Genomic DNA, 21018 nt, shown 5'->3' with positions numbered 1-21018 from the left:
TCTCCTTCTTGAAGAAGGAAAAATGCCAGGTAGCATTTCTTCAGGAGACTCATCTTTCGGACTTAGAACATGTAAAATTAAGAAGGAGTTGGGTGGGACAAGTGTTTTACTCCTCGTATAATTCCAGAAGCAGAGGGGCTGCCATTCTTTTACATCGCAGCCTGCCTTTTACCCTTGAAAAAACAGTAAGGCCGCTATGTTTTCCTTTCAGGGTATTTATTTGGGGAGCATGTTAGTTTTGGCTGTGTATATGCCCCTACCGTTTATGAAGCTTCCTTTTTTTTCACAACTGTTCTCAGATTTGGCTTCACTTTCTTCCTCATATTTGGTTGTGGGAGGCGATTTCAATTGTGTGCTGAACCCTAGCATTGATGCTTCACCGCCTCGTCCAGCGTTGTCTAAGAAAAGTACCGATTTGCTTGATTTAATGAAAGACGCAGACTTATATGATGTATGGAGGACATTACACCCCTTAGACAAAGATGATACTTTTTTCTCGATCCCTCACCAAGTCTTTTCTAGAATAGATTATTTTCTCTCATCAAGGTCTGTTTTGAGTAGGATAGTGAATTGTTCAGTAGGCATCCAGTCTATTTCTGATCATTCTCCTGTTGCCATAACTATCTCACCTCCTTATAGGGATCCATCTTTTAGGCATTGGCGACTGAATCCTGTTTTACTTCAAAAACAGTGCTTCATTGATCATATAACTGCAGAAATTGGTCGCTTTTTTGCTGAGAATAATACATCTGGAATCAGCCCCACTATTCTGTGGGAATCTGCCAAGGCATATTTACGTGGGTCGATTATTTCTTACTCCTCAGCTCAAAAAAAGGATGCCATTAAAAAACAATTAGAATTGGAGGAAACTGTATGCGACCTTCAGGCTCAGCTTAAGCGCACTTACAGTACCTCTTTGGCAAAACGGTTAGAAGCTGCCCAGTCAGCTCTAAATCAGTTGTTAACCCAAAAAGCAGAAGCACAAATATTCTTTGCAAAACACAGGCTATTTGAGGCAGGCAATAAGCCTGGCCGGTTGCTTGCTTGTCTTGCGCGTGGCATTAATGAACCAAATTTGATTCCCTCCCTAATAGATAAACATGGGTGCAGGCACTTCAAATCGGCTGATTTAAATAAAGTTATGAGGTCTTTCTATGAGGAACTTTATAGTTCAGACTATATATCCTCTGCAGAAGCACGCTCAAAATTTTTAGACCTGCCATATCTATCTGATGATCAAAAAGAAGCATTAAATAGGCCTATTAGTAAAGAAGAAGTTCTTGATGTCGTTAAAAACCTCAAAGGAGGCAAGGCCCCTGGCCCAGATGGATTTGGCGCTGATTTTTATAAGGCTTTTGGTGGGCTTGTGGTAGACCATCTAATAAACGTGTATTTGGATTCTTTTGACAAAGGCTGTCTGCCCCCTACTTTAAACCTTGCCCATATTTCAGTCATTCTGAAGAAAGGAAAACCACTGGAACAATGCGGGTCCTACAGACCTATTAGTTTAATATCAGTTGACAATAAAATACTTTCCAAACTTCTGGCCAAACGTCTGGAGAATCTGCTCCCAGTGCTTATAAATTCGGATCAGACCGGTTTTATCCGTGGGCGTCATTCCCTCAGTAATGTAAGAAGGTTGTTGAATATCGTTCAGTACACAACTCGCAGGAAGAAGAAAGCTCTTTCTATCTCTCTTGATGCCGAGAAGGCCTTTGATAGAGTAGAAATGTGCTATTTATTTGACATAATGCAGAAATTTGGTTTGGATGGGGACTTTCTTAAATGGACAAGAACAATATACCACTCTCCTACAGCTGCTGTCATAACCAACGGCTTACGGTCTGCACCCTTTTCAGTGGCTAGAGGTGTACGCCAAGGCTGTCCACTTAGTCCACTACTTTTTGCTTTGGCCTTAGAACCATTAGCAGAGCGTATAAGGTGCGATGCCAATGTGAGGGGAATAGAGCTGGGCGCCAGGGAGCATAAAATTGCGCTATATGTTGATGACATCCTTTTATTTGTAACATCTCCTGAATCGTCCATTCCCGTTATTATGAATATATTAAACGAGTTCAGTACTATATCAGGATATAAGATAAATTATGATAAATCTGAAGCTATGCCACTTGGATCTTTGACTAATGCAGATGTTTTGGATGATTTTCCTTTCAGGTGGTCAGCTTCTGGTTTCAAATACTTAGGCGTTAAGATCTGCCCAGATTTGAGGGAACTATGGAAACTTAATTTTGTCCCAGTGTATATAGTGGTCAAGAGAGATCTTAAACGATGGCATAACTTGCCTTTATCCTTATTTGGTAGAGTGAGTCTAGTGAAAATGAATGTGCTTCCTCGACTGTTATATCCCCTACAGATGCTTCCTATATATCTCATAAAAAAAGTCAACAGGGATCTTGAAAGGGTTGTTTCAAAGTTTATTTGGCAGGGTAAGAAGCCCAGACGGCACGGTGGTGTAGTGGTTAGCGCTGTCGCCTCACAGCAAGAAGGTCCTGGGTTCGAGCCCCGGGGCCGGCGAGGGCCTTTCTGTGTGGAGTTCATGTACTGGCAGACTTATTCAGAGATAATACACTAATGTCCTTCCAGCAGTTGCAAGAATTATATAATATCCCTAAGACACATTTTTTTGGCTATTTACAAATCAGACACTTTGCTTCTTCACTATCAAATGCTCCCCTTACTAGTTTACCTCTCAATGACCCAGAAAGGTTCCTTTTTACATGTAAGAATTCTGAACATTTTGTTTCAGCTTTTTACTCCACTCTTACTTCCTCTGATGTGTATGAGCTCCCCAATATTGCTCGTAAATGGGAGAACGATTTAGGCAGTGAATATATAGATGATGATTGGAAGATGGCCATAGAGTTAGATCTACACTCACCGGCCACTTTATTAGGTACACCATGCTAGTAATGGGTTGGACCCCCTTTTGCCTTCAGAACTGCCTCAGTTCTTCATGGCATAGATTCAACAAGGTGCTGGAAGCATTCCTCAGAGAGTTTGGTCCATATTGACATGATGGCATCACACAGTTGGCGCAGATTTGTCGGCTGCACATCCATGATGCGAATCTCCCGTTCCACCACATCCCAAAGATGCTCTATTGGATTGAGATCTGGTGACTGTGGAGGCCATTTGAGTACAGTGAACTCTGTCATGTTCAAGAAACCAGTCTGAGATGATTCCAGCTTTATGACATGGCGCATTATCCTGCTGAAAGTAGCCATCAGAAGTTGGGTACATTGTGGTCATAAAGGGATGGACATGGTCAGCAACAATACTCAGGTAGGCTGTGGCGTTGCAACGATGCTCAATTGGTACCAAGGGGCCCAAAGAGTGCCAAGAAAATATTCCCCACACCATTACACCACCACCACCAGCCTGAACCGTTGATACAAGGCAGGATGGATCCATGCTTTCATGTTGTTGACGCCAAATTCTGACCCTACCATTCGAATGTCGCAGCAGAAATCGAGACTCATCAGACCAGGCAACGTTTTTCCAATCTTCTATTGTCCAATTTCGATGAGCTTGTGCAAATTGTAGCCTCAGTTTCCTGTTCTTAGCTGAAAGGAGTGGCACCCGGCGTGGTCTTCTGCTGCTGTAGCCCATCTGCCTCAAAGTTCGACGTACTGTGCGTTCAGAGATGCTCTTCTGCCTACCTTGGTTGTAACGGGTGGTTATTTGAGTCACTGTTGCCTTTCTATCAGCTCGAACCAGTCTGGCCATTCTCCTCTGACCTCTGGCATCAACAAGGCATTTCCGCCCACAGAACTGCCGCTCACTGGATATTTTTTCTTTTTCGGACCATTCTCTGTAAACCCTAGAGATGGTTGTGCGTGAAAATCCCAGTAGATCAGCAGTTTCTGAAATACTCAGACCAGCCCTTCTGGCACCAACAACCATGCCACGTTCAAAGTCACTCAAATCACCTTTCTTCCCCATACTGATGCTCGGTTTGAACTGCAGGAGATTGTCTTGACCATGTCTACATGCCTAAATGCACTGAGTTGCCGCCATGTGATTGGCTGATTAGAAATTAAGTGTTAACGAGCAGTTGGACAGGTGTACCTAATAAAGTGGCCGGTGAGTGTATATCTACATGTAACAGGTATAAGGAGACTCAATATAAAATACTTCATAGGCTTCACATCACCCCTGTTATCTTGCATAAAATGGATAAATCATTCTCTCCTCTCTGTATAAAATGTCACTCTCAAAGGGCAACTTATTTTCACTGTTTCTGGGAATGCAAGTTTATCTCCCCATTTTGGACTCGTATTGCTAAAATAATTTCTGAGATACTCCATTTTGAGATCAAGAAAGACCCTTGTGTCTTCTTGGTAGGTCTCCCTTCCAGAGTATTTCAACTTTCTGCCTCAAGGTATACACTTCTTGAAAAGCTCCTCTTTATTGCCCGAAAGTGCATTTTGCATAACTGGATTAAAGAGTCCCCACCAACTGTTACTTTATGGTATAGGGAGATTTTTAATACCCTTCCACATGAACGCTTACAGGCTCTTACTAAGGGACGAGATGGGAAGTTCTTGAAAATTTGGTCCCCCTTCCTAGACTATCTACCAGACGACCTGGGATGCCTGCTTAGGAAAGGAGAAATTTGTGCCTTTAGGAACCAAAAACCATTTCATAGTGTGTAGCTGACACCTATAATTTAGGTTAAAATAATAAAAAAATGCCTTTACTTCATTACTTCATTTCTTGTTGCTCTTTAAAATTGTATAACTGAACCTATTCTGTAATTGTAGGTTTCTAGTTTGGAGCCAGCCTATACTTTTACATGTACCTTTTTTTTTTTTTTTTCTTCTTTCCTTTTTTTTTTCTTTGTCCTTTTTTCTGTCATCTTTTGTACTCATTGGTTGTAGTTTTATTAATATATTTGTAATTACGTTTAAGTGTATATTTCTTAATGTCTGTAGGGGGCACATGGGGGGGTGGAATGTTATGTTGTTGTCCTATGTTTAAATTTAATAAACAGTAAAAAAAAAAAAAAAAAAGCCATGTATGATCAGAGTGAGTGGAATAACTTTTATTCTCTCCACATTCACTGGATTTTGAAAAACGGAGCTTTTTTTTATTTTTTGCAAATTCGATAAATAAAAACTTGTCTGACAAAATCGTTTGTCGGTCACAAAGGAACCCGGGGTAACTTCTGAGCTTGGGGTAACTCTCAGATTGGTTAATGTTCATGTTCATGAGTCCACCATCAGGAGGAGAACAACAGTGTCCATGGCAGGGTTGCGAAGGGAAAGTTACTGCTCTCCAAAAAGAACACTGCTGCCTCAGTACAGCTTGCTAAAGATCACGTGAACAATCCAGAAGGTTATTGGGAAAGTTTTGTGGACGGATGAGACCAAAATAGAACTTTTCAGTTCAAGTGAGAAGCGTTATGTTTGGAGAAAGGAAAACGCTGCATTCCAGCAGAAGAACCCTATCCCATCTGTGAAACATGGTGGTGGTAGTACAGTGTCATGGTTTGGGCCTGTTTTGGTGCATCTGGTCCAGGATGGATGGAACAAGGAGTTCTAAATGATTCCAGAAAGTTCCAAAGGAAAATCTCAGGACGTTTGTCTGTGATCTGAACCTCAAGAGAAAGCGAGTCATGCAGCAGGACATCGAGTCGTTCTAGCAGAGAATGTTTAAAGAAGAATAAAGCTAAAGTTTTGGAACAGCCAAGTCAAAGTCCTGACTTTAATCCAACAGAAATGTTGTGTGAGCAGTTCATGAGAGGAAACACACCAACATCCCAGAGCTGAAGCTGCTCTGTACAGAGGAACGGGATAAAACTCCTCTGATCAACAGTCACCACAAACACGGAGCTGCACTTATTACTGTACAAGGGGGTCAGAAAGCAAACGTTCACATACTTTTGCCACTCACTGGTCTGTAATATTGGATCATTTTCCTCAATAAAATAAATGACCAGGTAGAATATGTTCATCTCGTTTGTTGAATTGGGTTCTGGTGCGAAAATCTGATGATGTTTTAAGTCGCATCTATACTACTAAAGGAGGGCTGTCTGTCTCTCTGTCTGTCTGTCTGTTCACCGATGCAAATCGATACGGCTGGATGCGCGTACTCCATACTCTGTACTTTGCACGTGGACTGCTGACACCCCAAGACAACATTTTCGATTTTCCAGAACATGGGATTAGTGCTAATCTGACACACTATTCATTTCCTGTAGGCTACATGCTCGCGCTAACACGCCACACACAGCCTCGGCGGGGAATCCCCTCCCCCACTCGCCTGAAGGTTTCGGTTGTATTTTTTTTTTTTTTTTTGGGTTGTTTTTTCGTGCTCCTCGCTGGAGACTTCCACCAGGGCTGAGTCTACATCACTGAGGACACGCGAGGAGCGATTTACATCATTTTGACAGAACACAGTGAAAACGTACAGATCACACTGCGCACTCCACTGGGCCGTTCAGAGGCGCTCGGCTTCACAGGCGATGAAAAACGAGTTTCTATAGAAATACAGAACATTCTGAAAGGTTCACAAACTTTCAGGCACCACTGTAATGGTGAACATCTTTTCCATTGAAGGCGTTCATTCCTGTTCTAAATGACTGTAACATCCCCAGTCTCTACTCCTCCCTCTCTCTCTCCTTCTCTCACTTTCTTTTTCTCTTTCCCTCACTGTCTCTCGCTTGCTTGCTTGCTTGCTTTCTCTTTCTTTCTCTCTGTCTCTCTTGATCTCTGTCCCTCTTGCACTGTCTGTCTCTCTCTGTCTCTCTCTGTCCCTCTTGCACAGTGCATCTCTTCTCTTTCTGTCTGTCTGTCTCCACCTCTCTGTCCCTCTCTCACACTCCCTCGCTGTGTCTCTCTCTCTGCCTCTCTCGCTGTCTTTCTCTCCCTTTCTCTGTCTCTCTCTATCTGTCCCTCTCACACTGTCTCTCTCTCTCTCTTTGTCTGTCTCTCTCGATCTCTCTGTTTCTCTCGCACCATGTATCTCTGTCTTTCTCTGTCTGTCTGTCTCCATCTTGCACACTATACATTTCTCTCTCTTTCTGTCTATCCCTCTCACACACTGTCTTTCTCTGTCTGTCTGTCTCTCTCCATCTCTCTGTCCCTCTCACACACTGTATCTCTTCTCTCTCTGTCTGTCTCTCTTGCACACTATCTCCTTTTTCTTTCTCTCTCTGTCCCTCTCTTCATTGTCTCTCTCTCTCTGTCTGTCTGTCTGTCTTTTGAAGGTAATGAGACAAAAAATGAGAAATTTTCATTGATTATATGAAATTTTTTAAGCCTTATTATTTCACAGGACGCCCCCCCCCCCCCCCCCCCCCCCCCCCCCCCCAGTATTCCAAGTATACCTGAGACTTAAACCATTATGATTGTTGCATGGATTAAAGTTTTCCGTCGCTACGACAGATTTCCGTCAACTGGGAGCGCTAAAGATCAATAATGAGAGTGATGCAGATCCGAGGGAAAAAAAGGGGGGGGGTAGGCCCATAGGTCTGACACCGATGTGATTTAGAACTTCACCAAGCTGCTGTGATTGTCTGTTGTTGAACCCTTTCTCGTGCTATGTTTGAGTATATGTAAAGGAATAAGTTGTTGTGCTAGATAGGCCTAAATAAATAAATACAGCCTACACTACTGTCTAGTCCCGGGGAGGCTCGGCGTAGGCAGCGAGCCGCGGTGCTCGGCTTGAGTTTCGTTTCTATCGGCGGCTCCAGCCCGACTTTGCACGCTCATAACTCGGCCAGGGGAGGTCCCAGCCTCTCCCAACTTGGCAGCCAGCGACCTCTGCCCTCTCCCCAATGAACCAGCACTGCTAGGGCAGGCCAGCCCCGCGCCTCGGGACGCGATTCACCCCGAGGCGAGCCGCGGTGCTCCGCATCAGTTTCCTTTTAACGGCGGCTCCACTGATGAAACAGCCTGGCTGTCCTACTACTAGGCAACTACTTGCCTACTACTAATACTAGGCCTATTGTTGTAGTAGTAGTAGTAATAATAATAATAATAATAATAATAATATTTGCCTATTGAAAGGCGATCAGGTGAAAAATCTAAACAGCCCTGTTGAAGCCGCAGCAAGATCTATGCTATTAAGCCTTTTGTAGGTTAAACAGGCTTCGGCAGACAATGTTCTGGAAAGGCTGTGTTTTTCTTTGGTTTGATTAGCCTACGATTTAATCTTTAAACATTATGGTTTCAGCAGTTCGCTTAAACATTGGAGGCTGCAGAGTCGGGCTGCAAGATTTCCCGACACTTGTTTAAGATGCCAAACTTCATAGTAAGGAGAAAATAATTCCACAGTATTTAGTGCCTCGTCAGTCTCAAAAATTAATAGTGAAGGAGCAACGCGAATTAAGTGCCAAAAAAACATCTCGTAGGCCTTTATTTTACATTTTCAAACAAGTCCGGAATTGGAAGTCAGTCAGTGGAGTGTAATGAAGTGTCTCATTCACTAAGCACAAAAGGTCAGAAAACAGTGGAGAAAACAGCGATTGCTTAAATAGGCTACTAATGGTTTACATTAGTAATTTAATGTATGTGACAAATTCATTGATTAAATAGATAAAGAAGCGAATACTCCAAAGCTCAAAATCCAGGAAAGTGGCTCCGGTGTCGCAAGTGCACAAGAACAGTTATTTGAAAGCTAACCTGATGAATTTGCGCGTGCGATTTCATGAAGAACCGGGACAATTGGCATTCGGTGAAAGATTCACACCTATGACTCATTATATTCGCGCGTGCCCTCTCGCCCACTGTTGCTTCGTTTTCCCGATTTACACGCGTGTCTGAAGATGGAGTTTTCAGAAATCTCCACTCTGCCCAGAATTTGCAAAAGTAGCTGTTTTCAGTGACTGAAACCTCCGTATAGGTGTGAACGAGAGGTGCAACCGAATAAATAAATATGCGTCTTTTTTTATCCGGCTACATGTCGGCTATCACTGCGCAAAGCCTGTAATGTTGAAATGGTAGTAATATTTGTTAAAATAATAGTAGGCTAATTTCCACATTAATTGGTAAAATGGCCCAAGGGATGTGATGGGGGGATGGCCGTTTTATAAGGGGGATGATTTGAGATTTTTATTTCAGAAGGGGGATGCCTCCCCCTACATCCCCCCCCCAACTCGAGTACTGCGTATAAGGCCATATTTCACCGGATATAGGCCCTTCGATTTCCATCACTAGAGCGCATCAAATTACTTTCGGTTTTGCCAGCATGGACGCGCTTCTTTTCAATGAAGGCACAGATGTGTCAGACATCGACAAAACGGTAAAGAATAAGTGGAGATGGGCTTGGCGAAATGAAATGGGCGATAATGGCAAGCTCCTGCTGCTGTGCCAAGGAAAAAGAAACAAAAACAGGCATCAGGTGTTGCCAAACTAGATGCCTTTGGCTTCACTGCGAAGAAGCAGAAAAAGTGAACTTTCACTTTACTTTTCTTGTTTCCTGGCTTTATTTCAACAGATTTTCTTATTTTTCTTTCTGTTCCACCCTTTTGAAAGCATGGTTCAAGTTCGACTGCACTTGCACTTTTCTCTGAACCACTGTTGTGCATTACTAAAGTATTGTTGAAATAAATTTGCACTTTGTGCTGAGAAGTTGATGTTTCATCATGAATAGCCAGTAATGACAATGGTAAAGTCTTGCCTTAGCTTTGGTCATTGTTAAAATTATGTAAATGTACTATAAGTAGGGGCCGAGGGGATGATGGACAACACGGCGTTTAAAATTTGACGCATCGCTGACGTGGTAGGGGCCAATGACATGGAGCTTTTTTTTTCAGTCAGATGATTTTTTTTTTTTTTTTTACTTTAATCCATGTTGTTGAGTCATCGTCATATTTTTGTTACCTCCGCCAAGGAGGTTATGTTTTCGGTAGCGTTGGTTTGTCTGTTAGCAACATTACGGAAAAAGTAATGAACGGATTGCTCTGAAATTTTTTCCAGAGGTGTGACTGGGCACAAGTAACAATCCATTAAATTTTGGCGGTGATCCGGATCACCTTCTGGATCCCGGATTTTTTTAAGGGATTCTTGGCGGAGGTCTGCGCTCTCCGAGTGCTTTTCTAGTTGTTGATGCTGTAAGTCGCTGTTCAGTGTTTTGTTTTTCCTCGGAATGCTGAAGGAGCCAAGACAGGAAACTCTGATCCATTAGCAGCATTAGTGTCCATTAAGGATTCCAGTGTTATATCCACTTCTTTTTTTTCTTCTACATTTCTAAACGTTTTCTCAGCAGTGTGACCTCAGTGAGACGAGCCCACAGAGCTCAGCTCAGGCTCTTTACTGACACTAACGCTCCGAAGTCGTCATTCTGTCGAGCACGTAAACTTCTCTTCTCTTACTCAAAAACCGTCCGGGTTTTTATCAGAGATGTGATTTTTTTTTTGTTGTTGTTTTTTTTTGTGTGTTTTTTTTTTTCCCCTTCTCCTCTTTCTCTTTACTGCTGTAATGTGAAGTACAAGTCTGCAAGTTTCGTGACTGTTGACACAAGGGAATTTACATGCATGCAGAGTGCAGAATCAGGTTACATGTGTGCTCAAGTCTTGTTTTCTGGGAGTGTGTTCAAATTAAGCAAATGACCCGTGTGCATGTCACACCTCCAAGATCAACAGGGTTTTCATGAGGAGACGTGTCCGAGTTAGTTCGGGTTTTTCAAGACCATTGAAGCCGCTGCATTTAGGCCAAGTTTACATTAGACCGTATCTGTCTCGTTTTCTTCGCGGATGCACTGTCCGTTTACATTAAACCGCCTGGAAACGCCGGGAAACGGGAATCCGCCAGCGTCCACGTATTCAATCCAGATCGTGTCTGGTCCGGTGCTGTGTAAACATTGAGATACGCGGATACGCTGTGCTGAGCTCTAGCTGGCGTCGTCATTGGACAACGTCACTGTGACATCCACCTTCCTGATTCGCTGGCGTCGGTCATGTGACGCGACTGCTGAAAAACGGCGCGGACTTCCGCCTTGTATCACCTTTCATTAAAGAGTATAAAAGTATGAAAATACTGCAAATACTGCCCATTGTGTAGTTATGATTGTCTTTAGGCTTGCCATCCTTCCACTTGCAAGTGGTAAGTGCTATGCGCTGGGATCACACACACAGCGGCTCAGTCCCGAATCGTGGCTCGTGCACTTCACTCGCGCGCTCTGTGAGCTGCGCAGGGCCGGAGTGCGCACCCTCCAGAGGGCACTCGCTGTTCAGGGCGGAGTGATTTGGAGCGCAGGATGCCTGCGGAGCCGAGCGTATCCGTGTATTGGGGTTGCTGTGTGCACGCAAATCGTGTATTGGCGTTGCTGTGTGCACACTAATCGTTTTAAAAACGTTAATCTGATGATCCGCTGATACGGTCTAATGTAAACCCCACCTTAGTCTGACGCAAGCACTCACCTTGAAGTCTGATAAAAGGGGAAAAAATGGGGATAGAAAATGCGGACTGTCGGACGCAACAAGAGAGAACATAAATGCATGAGGCCATTTTAAAATGGAAAATAAATTTTATATATATATAGTATTGTGTAAGTCTTAGGCATACTATTTTTTTGTTGTTGTTCATACAAACTTTGTTATAGATTTCTATTTTATGACTTCTACATTGAGTCACAACATTACAAAAATAGTTTAGCAATAGTTTTCCAAACGTTTATTTTTTCAGCATAAAATTAAACGTTACAGGAAAAAAAAAGTTGATGTATCTGAGTAGCATATTACAAAAGAAGAGAGCACTTTCAGATTAAAAAAGAAAACATAATGAAGGCGACTGGAAAATTTTGTGCTGCAAAATGAAGAAGCGAGTGTGACGGTCAAACTGTCCAGAAGAACCGTGGCTGGTTCTGTAAGCTGCTCAGTAAAACCTACAGCTCATTTCCACATAAAACTGCACTCGCTGGACCTGAGACCAAGATATTTTTTTTTTTTTTTTTAAAGCAAAGGGTCGTCTCTCACCAAATATTGATTTTGTTTCATTTATTATGGCTTACTGATTATATATTTTTAATGTCTCAACATTTCATTTCATTATTTTTTAAGCCATTTTTGTTCTACAGCATTTCTTTACATGTGCCTAAGACTCTTGCGCAGTATTCATAAAAAAATTCTATCCACATTCACTGGATATGAGCAATCGCGCACTCTGATAGCCTAGTAGAAGAGTAGCCTATCAGCTCGTATACCGTGAGTAGAGAAAAACAATGGCGGAGCGTGTTACTGAACCAACCGAGGACGAAATAAAAACTCCACTTGAAAACAAAACCACCAAAAAAAGCAGCAACAAAATATGGAATGAAAGTATTTGATGGAGGAAAATGTATCTTTTTATTTTTCTATTACAGTTTTTCTCAACTGCTAAAACATTGTATTATCAGCATATGTCACTTTATTAGAAACACCTGCTCATTCATGCTCTTTATCTCATCAGCTGGTGTTCATTTTCTCTCTCTCTCTCTCTCTCTCTCTCTCTCTCTGTCTGTCTGTTTCTGTTTCTCTCTGTCTTTCTCTTGCTGTCTGTTTCGGTCTGTCTCTCTCTCTGTCTGTCTTTCTCTGTCTGTCTTTCTCTGTTTTTCTCTCTCTGTTTCTGTCTTTCTCTGTTTTTCTCTATCTGTTTCTTTCTCTTGCTGTCTGTTTCTCTCTCTTTGTTTCTCTCTGTCTCTGGATTTCTCTGTTTTTCTCTCTCTGTCTTTCTCTTGCTGTCTGTTTCGGTCTGTTTCTCTCTGTCTCTGTCTTTCTCTGTTTTTCTCTCTCTGTTTGTCTTTCTCTTGCTGTCTGTTGCGGTCTGTTTCTCTCTCTTTGTTTCTCTCTGTCTGTCTCTCTCTCTGTCTTTCTCTTGCTGTCTGTTTCGGTTTCTGTTTCTCTCTGTCTTTCTCTTGCTGTCTGTCTCTGTCTGTCTTTCTCTGTTTCTCTCTCTCTGTCTCTCTGTCTGTCTGTTTCTCTGTTCCTGTCTGTCTGTCTCTCTCTCTCTCCCTCCCTCTGTTTGTCTGTCTGTTTCTCTGTTCCTGTCTGTCTGTCTCTCTCTCTGTCTGTCTCTCCCTCCCTCTCTCTCTGTTTGTCTGTCTGTTTCTCTGTTTCTGTCTGTCTGTCTCTCCCTCCCTCCCTCTCTCTGTTTCTCTGTTCCTCTCTCTCTCTCTCTCTCTCTCTCTCTCTCTCTCTCATTTGTTTGTTTGTTTATTTATTTATTTATTTATTTTTTTTTCTTTCTCAGGACTCGGAGTTTGTGTGCTTGGAGTTTGATGAACTGAAGATTAACCAGGTGCTAAAGAAGATGGCAGAAATTCAAGAAAGCATTGACAGCGTTGTGCACCACAGCTAGAGAGCGAGTGTGTGCGCGCGCCTTGATGCATTTTGATCGACAGTACTTGCTGTGTACTGAACTCGATCATTAAAATGTCCTCACTGCCGTTTGTAAAAGTTCCTATTTGATGTCCAGCAGCTGTGTGTTTTCTCACCAGCCGTCGTGTGTTTAATCTGATAAGATCCCACTGGTAGAAGCTGTTCTGTTTGGGTTTTTTTCCCCAGTGACTCATGGAAGACCGTTTTGTAACATGGCTATAGCTGAACCTTCTCCACCCTGAGAATGCACCTGAGCATACATGAAGAACAATAAGGCAAAAGGCCACAGCGTCCAAAAACATAAACCTCATCAAATATTTAAGAGGAGCCTCAGTCAATGGACCATCAGGCTCCAGTAACACAAAGGGTTACTGAACACGCGGTGCTCATGGTCACGTCCCAGTGATTTCCCGCTCTGTTCACACTCCACTTGTGAACCGTGCTGGATGTTACAGAAATAAACATTAAAATGAGCTGCTTTTACTCTGATTGAACACGGATGTGTGTAACAGATGTTTGTTTTTTTTTTAAAGGAATGTGATGAGCAAAGAGTGTGAACTGAAAAATAAAGTGTTGAATAGTTCTTGGGTGTGATGATGTTTTGAAAGGAAAGGCCTGGAGGTCGGAGTGTGCTATTTGAATGAATATAAATCAACACACACACACACACACACACGAGCGAAGGCAAGCTGACAATGGTGGAAGGCTCAGTGTGTAAATCCAGGATATAAACTTGTTTATATAACCAAAGCTTGACTTGTTGAATTGGTATTTTAAAGCATGATAAATTATTTTTAGTTCTTGAAATGATATATACAGTGCCTTGCAAAAGTATTCATCCCCCTTGGTGTTTGTCCTGTTTTGTCGCATTACAAGCTGGAATTAAAATGGATTTTTGGAGGGTTAGCACCATTTGATTTACACAACATGCCGACCGCTTTAAAGGTACACATTGTTTTATTGTGACACAATAATTAAGATGAAAAAAAAAGAAATCTGGAGTGTGCATAAGTATTCACCCCCTTTCGTATGAAACCTCTAAGAGCTGGTCCAACCGATTCACTTCATAAGTCACATAATTAGTTGATTAAGATCCAATCAAAATGTCACATGATCTGTCATATGACGTCTGTATAAATCAACCTGTTCTGGAAGGACCCTGACTCTGCAGCACTACTAAATAAGCAACATGTAAACCAAGGAGCCTCCGAACAGGTCAGAGACAAAGTTGTGGAGAAGTATAGATCAGGGTTGGGTTATAAACAAATATCCCAACCTTTGACTATCCCACAGAGCACCATTAAATCCATTATAGCAAAATGGAAAGAATATGGCACCACTACAAACCTGACAAGAGAAGGCCCCGCCCACCAAAACTCACAGACCGGGCAAGGAGGGCATTAATCAGAGATGCAACAAAGACACCAAAGATAACACTGAAGGAGCTGCAAAGATCCACAGCGGAGATGGGAGTATCTGTCCATAGGACCACTTTAAGTCATACACTCCACAGAGTGGGGCTTTATGGAAGAGTGGCCAGAAAAAAGTCATTGCTTAAGAAAACACGTTTGGAGTTTGCCCAACAGCATGTGGCAGACTCCCCAAACACATGGAAGAAGATTCTCTGGTCAGATGAGACAAAAATTGATCTTTTTGGCCATTATGGGAAATGCCATGTGTGGCGCAAACCCAACACCCTGAGAACACCATTCCTACAGTGAAGCATGGTGGTGGCAGCATCATGCTGTGGGGATATTTTTCATCTGCAGGGACAGGAAAGCTGATCAGGACTGAAGGAAAGATGGATGGCACTAAATACAGGCCAATTCTGTAGGAAAACCTGTTTGAGTCGGCCAGAGGTTTGAGACTGGGACGAAGGTTGACGTTCCAGCAGGACAATGACCCTAAACACACTGCTAAAGCTACACTGGAGTGGTTTAAAGGGAAACATTTAAATGTCTTGGAATGGCCGAGTCAAAGCTCAGACCTCAATCCAATTGAGAATCTTTGGTATAACTTGAAGATTGCTGTACACCAATGCAACCCATCTAACTTGAAGGAGTTGAAGCAGTTTTGTCTTGAAGAATGGGCAAAAATCCCAGTGACTAGATGTGCTAAGCTAATAGAGACATACCCCAAGAGACTTGCAGCTGTAATTGTAGCAAAAGGTGGCTCTACAAAGTATTGACTTTGGATGGGGGTGAATACCTTTGCACACTCCAGATTTCTGTTTTTTCATCTTAATTATTGTTCGTGTCAGAATAAAACAACAATGTGCACCTTTAAAGCGGTCGGCATGTTGTGTAAATCAAATGGCGCTAACCCTCCAAAAATCCATTTTAATTCCAGCTTGTAATGCGACAAAACAGGACAAACACCAAGGGGGATGAATACTTTTTCAAGGCACTGTATATATAATATACACATAGAGTGCCTTGTAATGTGCATAGGTATTCACCCCAAGACTGATTTTTTTTTCTTAACTGTGAAATTTCTTTCACAACTTGAAATCAGTGAAGTTGGAAGATGATCCTGACTAAGACGCTTCCGAGATGTTCGATCCAACAGTTTGCAATGAAACCTCGAAGATTTTTTTTTTTAAAGTTGAGAAAAAGTTTGACGTTTTTAGAGCAGAAGATCAGTTGCGCAAAGACTTCTCATCTCATCTCATCTCATTATCTCTAGCCGCTTTATCCTGTTCTACAGGGTCGCAGGCAAGCTGGAGCCTATCCCAGCTGACTACTGGCGAAAGGCGGGGTACACGTTATAAGTTAAACAGATGTTCTATTAAACTTTGTCTTGTCAACATTTTGGAAATTGTTTACAAGACAAAGTTTAATAGAACATCTGTTTAACTTATAACGTGAAAGTAAGGTTAATAATATAACTTAGATTACACATTTTTCAGTTTTACTCAAATTAGGGGTGGTGCAAAAATGAGTACACCCCACAACAAAAACTACTCCATCTAGTACTTTGTATGGCCTCCATGATTTTTAATGACAGCACCAAGTCTTCTAGGCATGGAATGAACAAGTTGGCGACATTTTGCAACATCAATCTTTTTCCATTCTTCAACAATGACCTCTTTTAGTGACTGGATGCTGGATGGAGAGTGATGCTCAACTTGTCTCTTCAGAATTCCCCAAAGAAAATAATTTCTTTCCACCACAAAGGTGAAGGCTGCAAGAAGATCAGCACAGCTTTACTTATCAGAATACTGTTGCAAAAGTGGTATAAAAATTTACAGTTTTTCTCAATTGCTAAAACACTAAACCCTATTGTCTGAACCAAATGCTCAGTTGCCTGAACCCACTGATTGAATCAATCACTCTTTTGGCAAACCCATAAGCACTTTTCACCTGTTTAGACACAACTTGCCAACACATTTTCATTGTGATGCACCCGTGCTGCATAATGGTGAGCACAGGCGACAAAAGTCAAACACAATTAAAGCACAGGTGTCACCACCTGAACACAACAACTCAAACTTGATCACACATTTGGCTAATGATGTGAGGGAACATATAAGCCAGTTCAGAGAGCACTGGTTTGTGAGGCCCTACAATGGATAGAAATCTGAGAGGAAGAGGTCGTGTGAGAGGAGGTTGAGGTGGTCAGTGAAGACAAAGAACAGTAATATCTGATGAAATCAGAGCTACTGTGATTGACCATGTTCTTGTCCATGGTATGAGCATGAGGGAGGCTGGAGAAAGGGTACAACCAAACATCAGTAGATTCACTGTGTCCACCATAATCTGAAGATTTCGAGAAGAGAACAGGTAATTACCTTTTTTGACATTATAGTACAGTATGTAAATGTTGACGGCAATTACTGTATGACATACTATGTACAACCCCGATTGCAAAAAAGTTGGGACAAAGTACAAATTGTCAATAAAAACGGAATGCAATAATTTACAAATCTCAAACTATTATTGTATTCACAATAGAACATAGACAACATATCAAATGTTGAAAGTGAGACATTTTGAAATTTCATGCCAAATATTGGCTCATTTGAAATTTCATGACAGCAACACATCTCAAAAAAGTTGGGACAGGGGCAATAAGAGGCTGGAAAAGTTAAAGGTACAAAAAAGGAACAGCTGGAGGACCAAATTGCAACTCATTAGGTCAATTGGCAATAGGTCATTAACATGACTGGGTATAAAAAGAGCATCTTGGAGTGGCAGCGGCTCTCAGAAGTAAAGATGGGAAGAGGATCACCAATCCCCCTAATTCTGCACCGACAAATAGTGGAGCAATATCAGAAAGGAGTTCGACAGTGTAAAATTGCAAAGAGTTTGAACATATCATCATCTACAGTGCATAATATCATCAAAAGATTCAGAGAATCTGGAAGAATCTCTGTGCGTAAGGGTCAAGGCCGGAAAACCATACTGGGTGCCCGTGATCTTCGGGCCCTTAGACGGCACTGCATCACATACAGGCATGCTTCTGGATTGGAAATCACAAAATGGGCTCAGGAATATTTCCAGAGAACATTATCTGTGAACACAATTCACCGTGCCATCCGCCGTTGCCAGCTAAAACCCTATAGTTCAAAGAAGAAGCCGTATCTAAACATGATCCAGAAGCGCAGACGTCTTCTCTGGGCCAAGGCTCATTTAAAATGGACTGTGGCAAAGTGGAAAACTGTTCTGTGGTCAGACAAATCAAAATTTGAAGTTCTTTATGGAAATCAGGGACGCCGTGTCATTCGGACTAAAGAGGAGAAGGACGACCCAAGTTGTTATCAGCGCTCAGTTCAGAAGCCTGCATCTCTGATGGTATGGGGTTGCATTAGTGCGTGTGGCATGGGCAGCTTACACATCTGGAAAGACACCATCAATGCTGAAAGGTATATCCAGGTTCTAGAGCAACATATGCTCCCATCCAGACGACGTCTCTTTCAGGGAAAACCTTGCATTTTCCAACATGACAATGCCAAACCACAGACTGCATCAATTACAGCATCATGGCTGTGTAGAAGAAGGGTCCGGGTACTGAACTGGCCAGCCTGCAGTCCAGATCTTTCACCCATAGAAAACATTTGGCGCATCATAAAATGGAAGATACGACAAAAAAGACCTAAGACAGTTGAGCAACTAGAATCCTACATTAGACAAGAATGGGTTAACATTCCTATCCCTAAACTTGAGCAACTTGTCTCCTCAGTCCCCAGACGTTTACAGACTGTTGTAAAGAGAAAAGGGGCTGTCTCACAGTGGGAAACATGGCCTTGTCCCAACTTTTTTCAGATGTGTTGTTGTCATGAAATTTAAAATCGCCTAATTTTTCTCTTTAAATGATACATTTTCTCAGTTTAAACATTTGATATGTCATCTATGTTCTATTCTGAATAAAATATGGAATTTTGAAACTTCCACATCATTGCATTCCGTTTTTATTTACAATTTGTACTTTGTCCCAACTTTTTTGGAATCGGGGTTGTACTGTACCACAGTATACTTTAAGTAAATATATGTTTCAGTACATCACTGTACCAGTGTACTGTAGTATTGTAATAGAAGGTTGGTCTAACTGTTTGTAGGCCTAGTATTCCATATATATTTTGTAACTGCATGTTCTCTTTTTGTAGAATTGAAAGACTGCCACATGGGGGTGGGAGGACAGGTATGTTCTCCCCACACCAAGAGACCCTAATTGTTGATATGGTCCATAAGAACAATGCTGTTAAACTGAGTAAAATTGAGCAGAAGATCATTCAGGACCATGTAAACTTTGAGGGTATCAACAGTGTCAGCCTCTCTACTGTTCATCGTGTCCTCATGCACAACAGGCTGCACATGAAACAGCTGGACAGAGTGCCCTTTGATTGCAACTCCGACAGAGTCAAAGAGAAGAGATTCTAGTATGTACAGGTTGGTATATATCCAGACACATTCAATGTTGATTACTCTAAGTAGTGATTTACTGTAGTGGCCTAAATCACTTTTTCTGTATCACTTACAAAACTATATCTATTTCTACAGAGGGTTTTTCAACTGGATGCAATGGAAAGACCCCATGAATACATCTACATGGATGAAGCTGGGTTTAATCTCCCCAAAAGGAGAAGGAGAGGCCGTAATGTGATTGGCCATTGGGCCATTGTTGGTGTCCCTGGGCAGCATGGTGGCAATGTCACATTACGTGCTGCCATCAGCAATCATGGGGTTGTCCACCATCATGCCAACCTGGGGCCCTACAACACTCACCAGCTCCTCATTTTCCTCAATCACATGTGAGATGCTCTGTTGGGGCAGCAGGATGAGCATCCCATCTATGTTGTTTGGGACAATGTGAGTTTTCACAGAACCCTCCAGGTTAGAGTGGTTCAATATGAACCAAGGTTTTATCAGTATTTGCCTTCCACCGTACTCCCCTTTCCTAAACCCCATTGAGGAAGTCTTCTCCTCATGGCGGTGGAAGGTATATGAATGCCAACCTTACACCAGGGTAAATCTCCTGCAAGCCATGGAACGTGCCTGTGGTGACATAGGTGTGGAGGCATGCCAAGCCTGGATACGGCATGCCAGGGGGTTTTCCCCCCCGTTGCCTGGCCAGACAAAATGTGGCCTGTGATGTGGATGAAGTCATGTGGCCTGACCCAGTATGGAGACATGATGCTGTAGCTGAGTAATGCACTTATTTGTACATTTTTGTACTTTATTTTTACATGGGCTTACTATACACAAGTGGCAAATGCACAAGATTTCTGCTTGTGCATTTACATGTAGCACTTGTAAAAACAAGATTTCTGTTTTTTGTCTTTTTGTACAAGTGCTAAATGCACGTGTGGTTTGTTTGTTTTTGTTTTGCAACATGCATTTAGCCTACAGTGAACAATAAACATTTATTTCTCCAGCTTCATGTCCTGAGCATTGTGTTTTCTATTTTTCTATGTGGGCGGTACGGTGGTGTAGTGGTTAGCGCTGTTGCCTCACAGCAAGAAGGTCCGGGTTCGAGCCCCGTGGCCGGCGAGGGCCTTTCTGTGTGGAGTTTGCATGTTCTCCCCATGTCCGCGTGGGTTTCCTCCGGGTGCTCCGGTTTCCCCCACAGTCCAAAGACATGCAGGTTAGGTTAACTGGTGACTCTAAATTGACCGTAGGTGTGAATGTGAGTGTGAATGGTTGTCTGTGTCTATGTGTCAGCCCTGTGATGACCTGGCGACTTGTCCAGGGTGTACCCCGCCTTTCGCCCGTAGTCAGCTGGGATAGGCTCCAGCTTGCCTGCGACCCTGTAGAAGGATAAAGCAGCTACAGATAATGAGATGAGATTTTTCTATGTAGTGTTTAGTGACTGCTCGGTGTTTTTAATTTTGACTCGGGGCGCGATTTGACAACATGGTTCGGTTTTGAGCACAGATTGAACTGTTTTGAGGTGAAAGTTTGGCTTTGCAAGAAGAGTCTGAGGTTTTGTGAATGTAGCTTGAAAATTGGGTTTTGTGTTCAGTTTCGAGAAAAGGAGAGCAGCTTTCAAGAAATGTGTCTTAGCAATTGAGAAAAACTGTAAGAAAGATGGAACTGCAACCATCTCACAGAGACGTCCAGGTCGTCCACGGAAGTTAACACCTCGACAGGAGCGTCTTCTGATGAGAAGGGTTGAAGAAAATCGGCATGCAAGTTCACTGCAGTTATCTCAAGAAGTAGAAAGCCAAACTGGGGTGACTATTTCCCGTGACACAATAT

The 21018-nt window shown here is 42.4% G+C and overlaps 1 protein-coding gene across 1 annotated transcript in view; it reads left to right on the top strand.

Moving 5' to 3' along the window:
• Nucleotides 1–13904, top strand: part of commd1 (copper metabolism (Murr1) domain containing 1) — a 90676-nt gene extending 76772 nt beyond the window's left edge. Inside the window, exon 3 of the mRNA XM_060899080.1 lies at nucleotides 13194–13904. Within this exon, the coding sequence (XP_060755063.1) occupies nucleotides 13194–13301 (108 nt within the window). The 3' untranslated portion in view covers nucleotides 13302–13904. The remainder of the gene's footprint in view (nucleotides 1–13193) is intronic.
• Nucleotides 13905–21018: the final 7114 nt, after the last annotated feature.

Source organism: Neoarius graeffei, chromosome 18 (genome assembly GCF_027579695.1).
Source record: "Neoarius graeffei isolate fNeoGra1 chromosome 18, fNeoGra1.pri, whole genome shotgun sequence".
NCBI lineage: Eukaryota > Metazoa > Chordata > Actinopteri > Siluriformes > Ariidae > Neoarius > Neoarius graeffei.
Note: the sequence above shows the minus strand (reverse complement) of the source record. Positions and strands in the feature narration are given on the sequence as shown.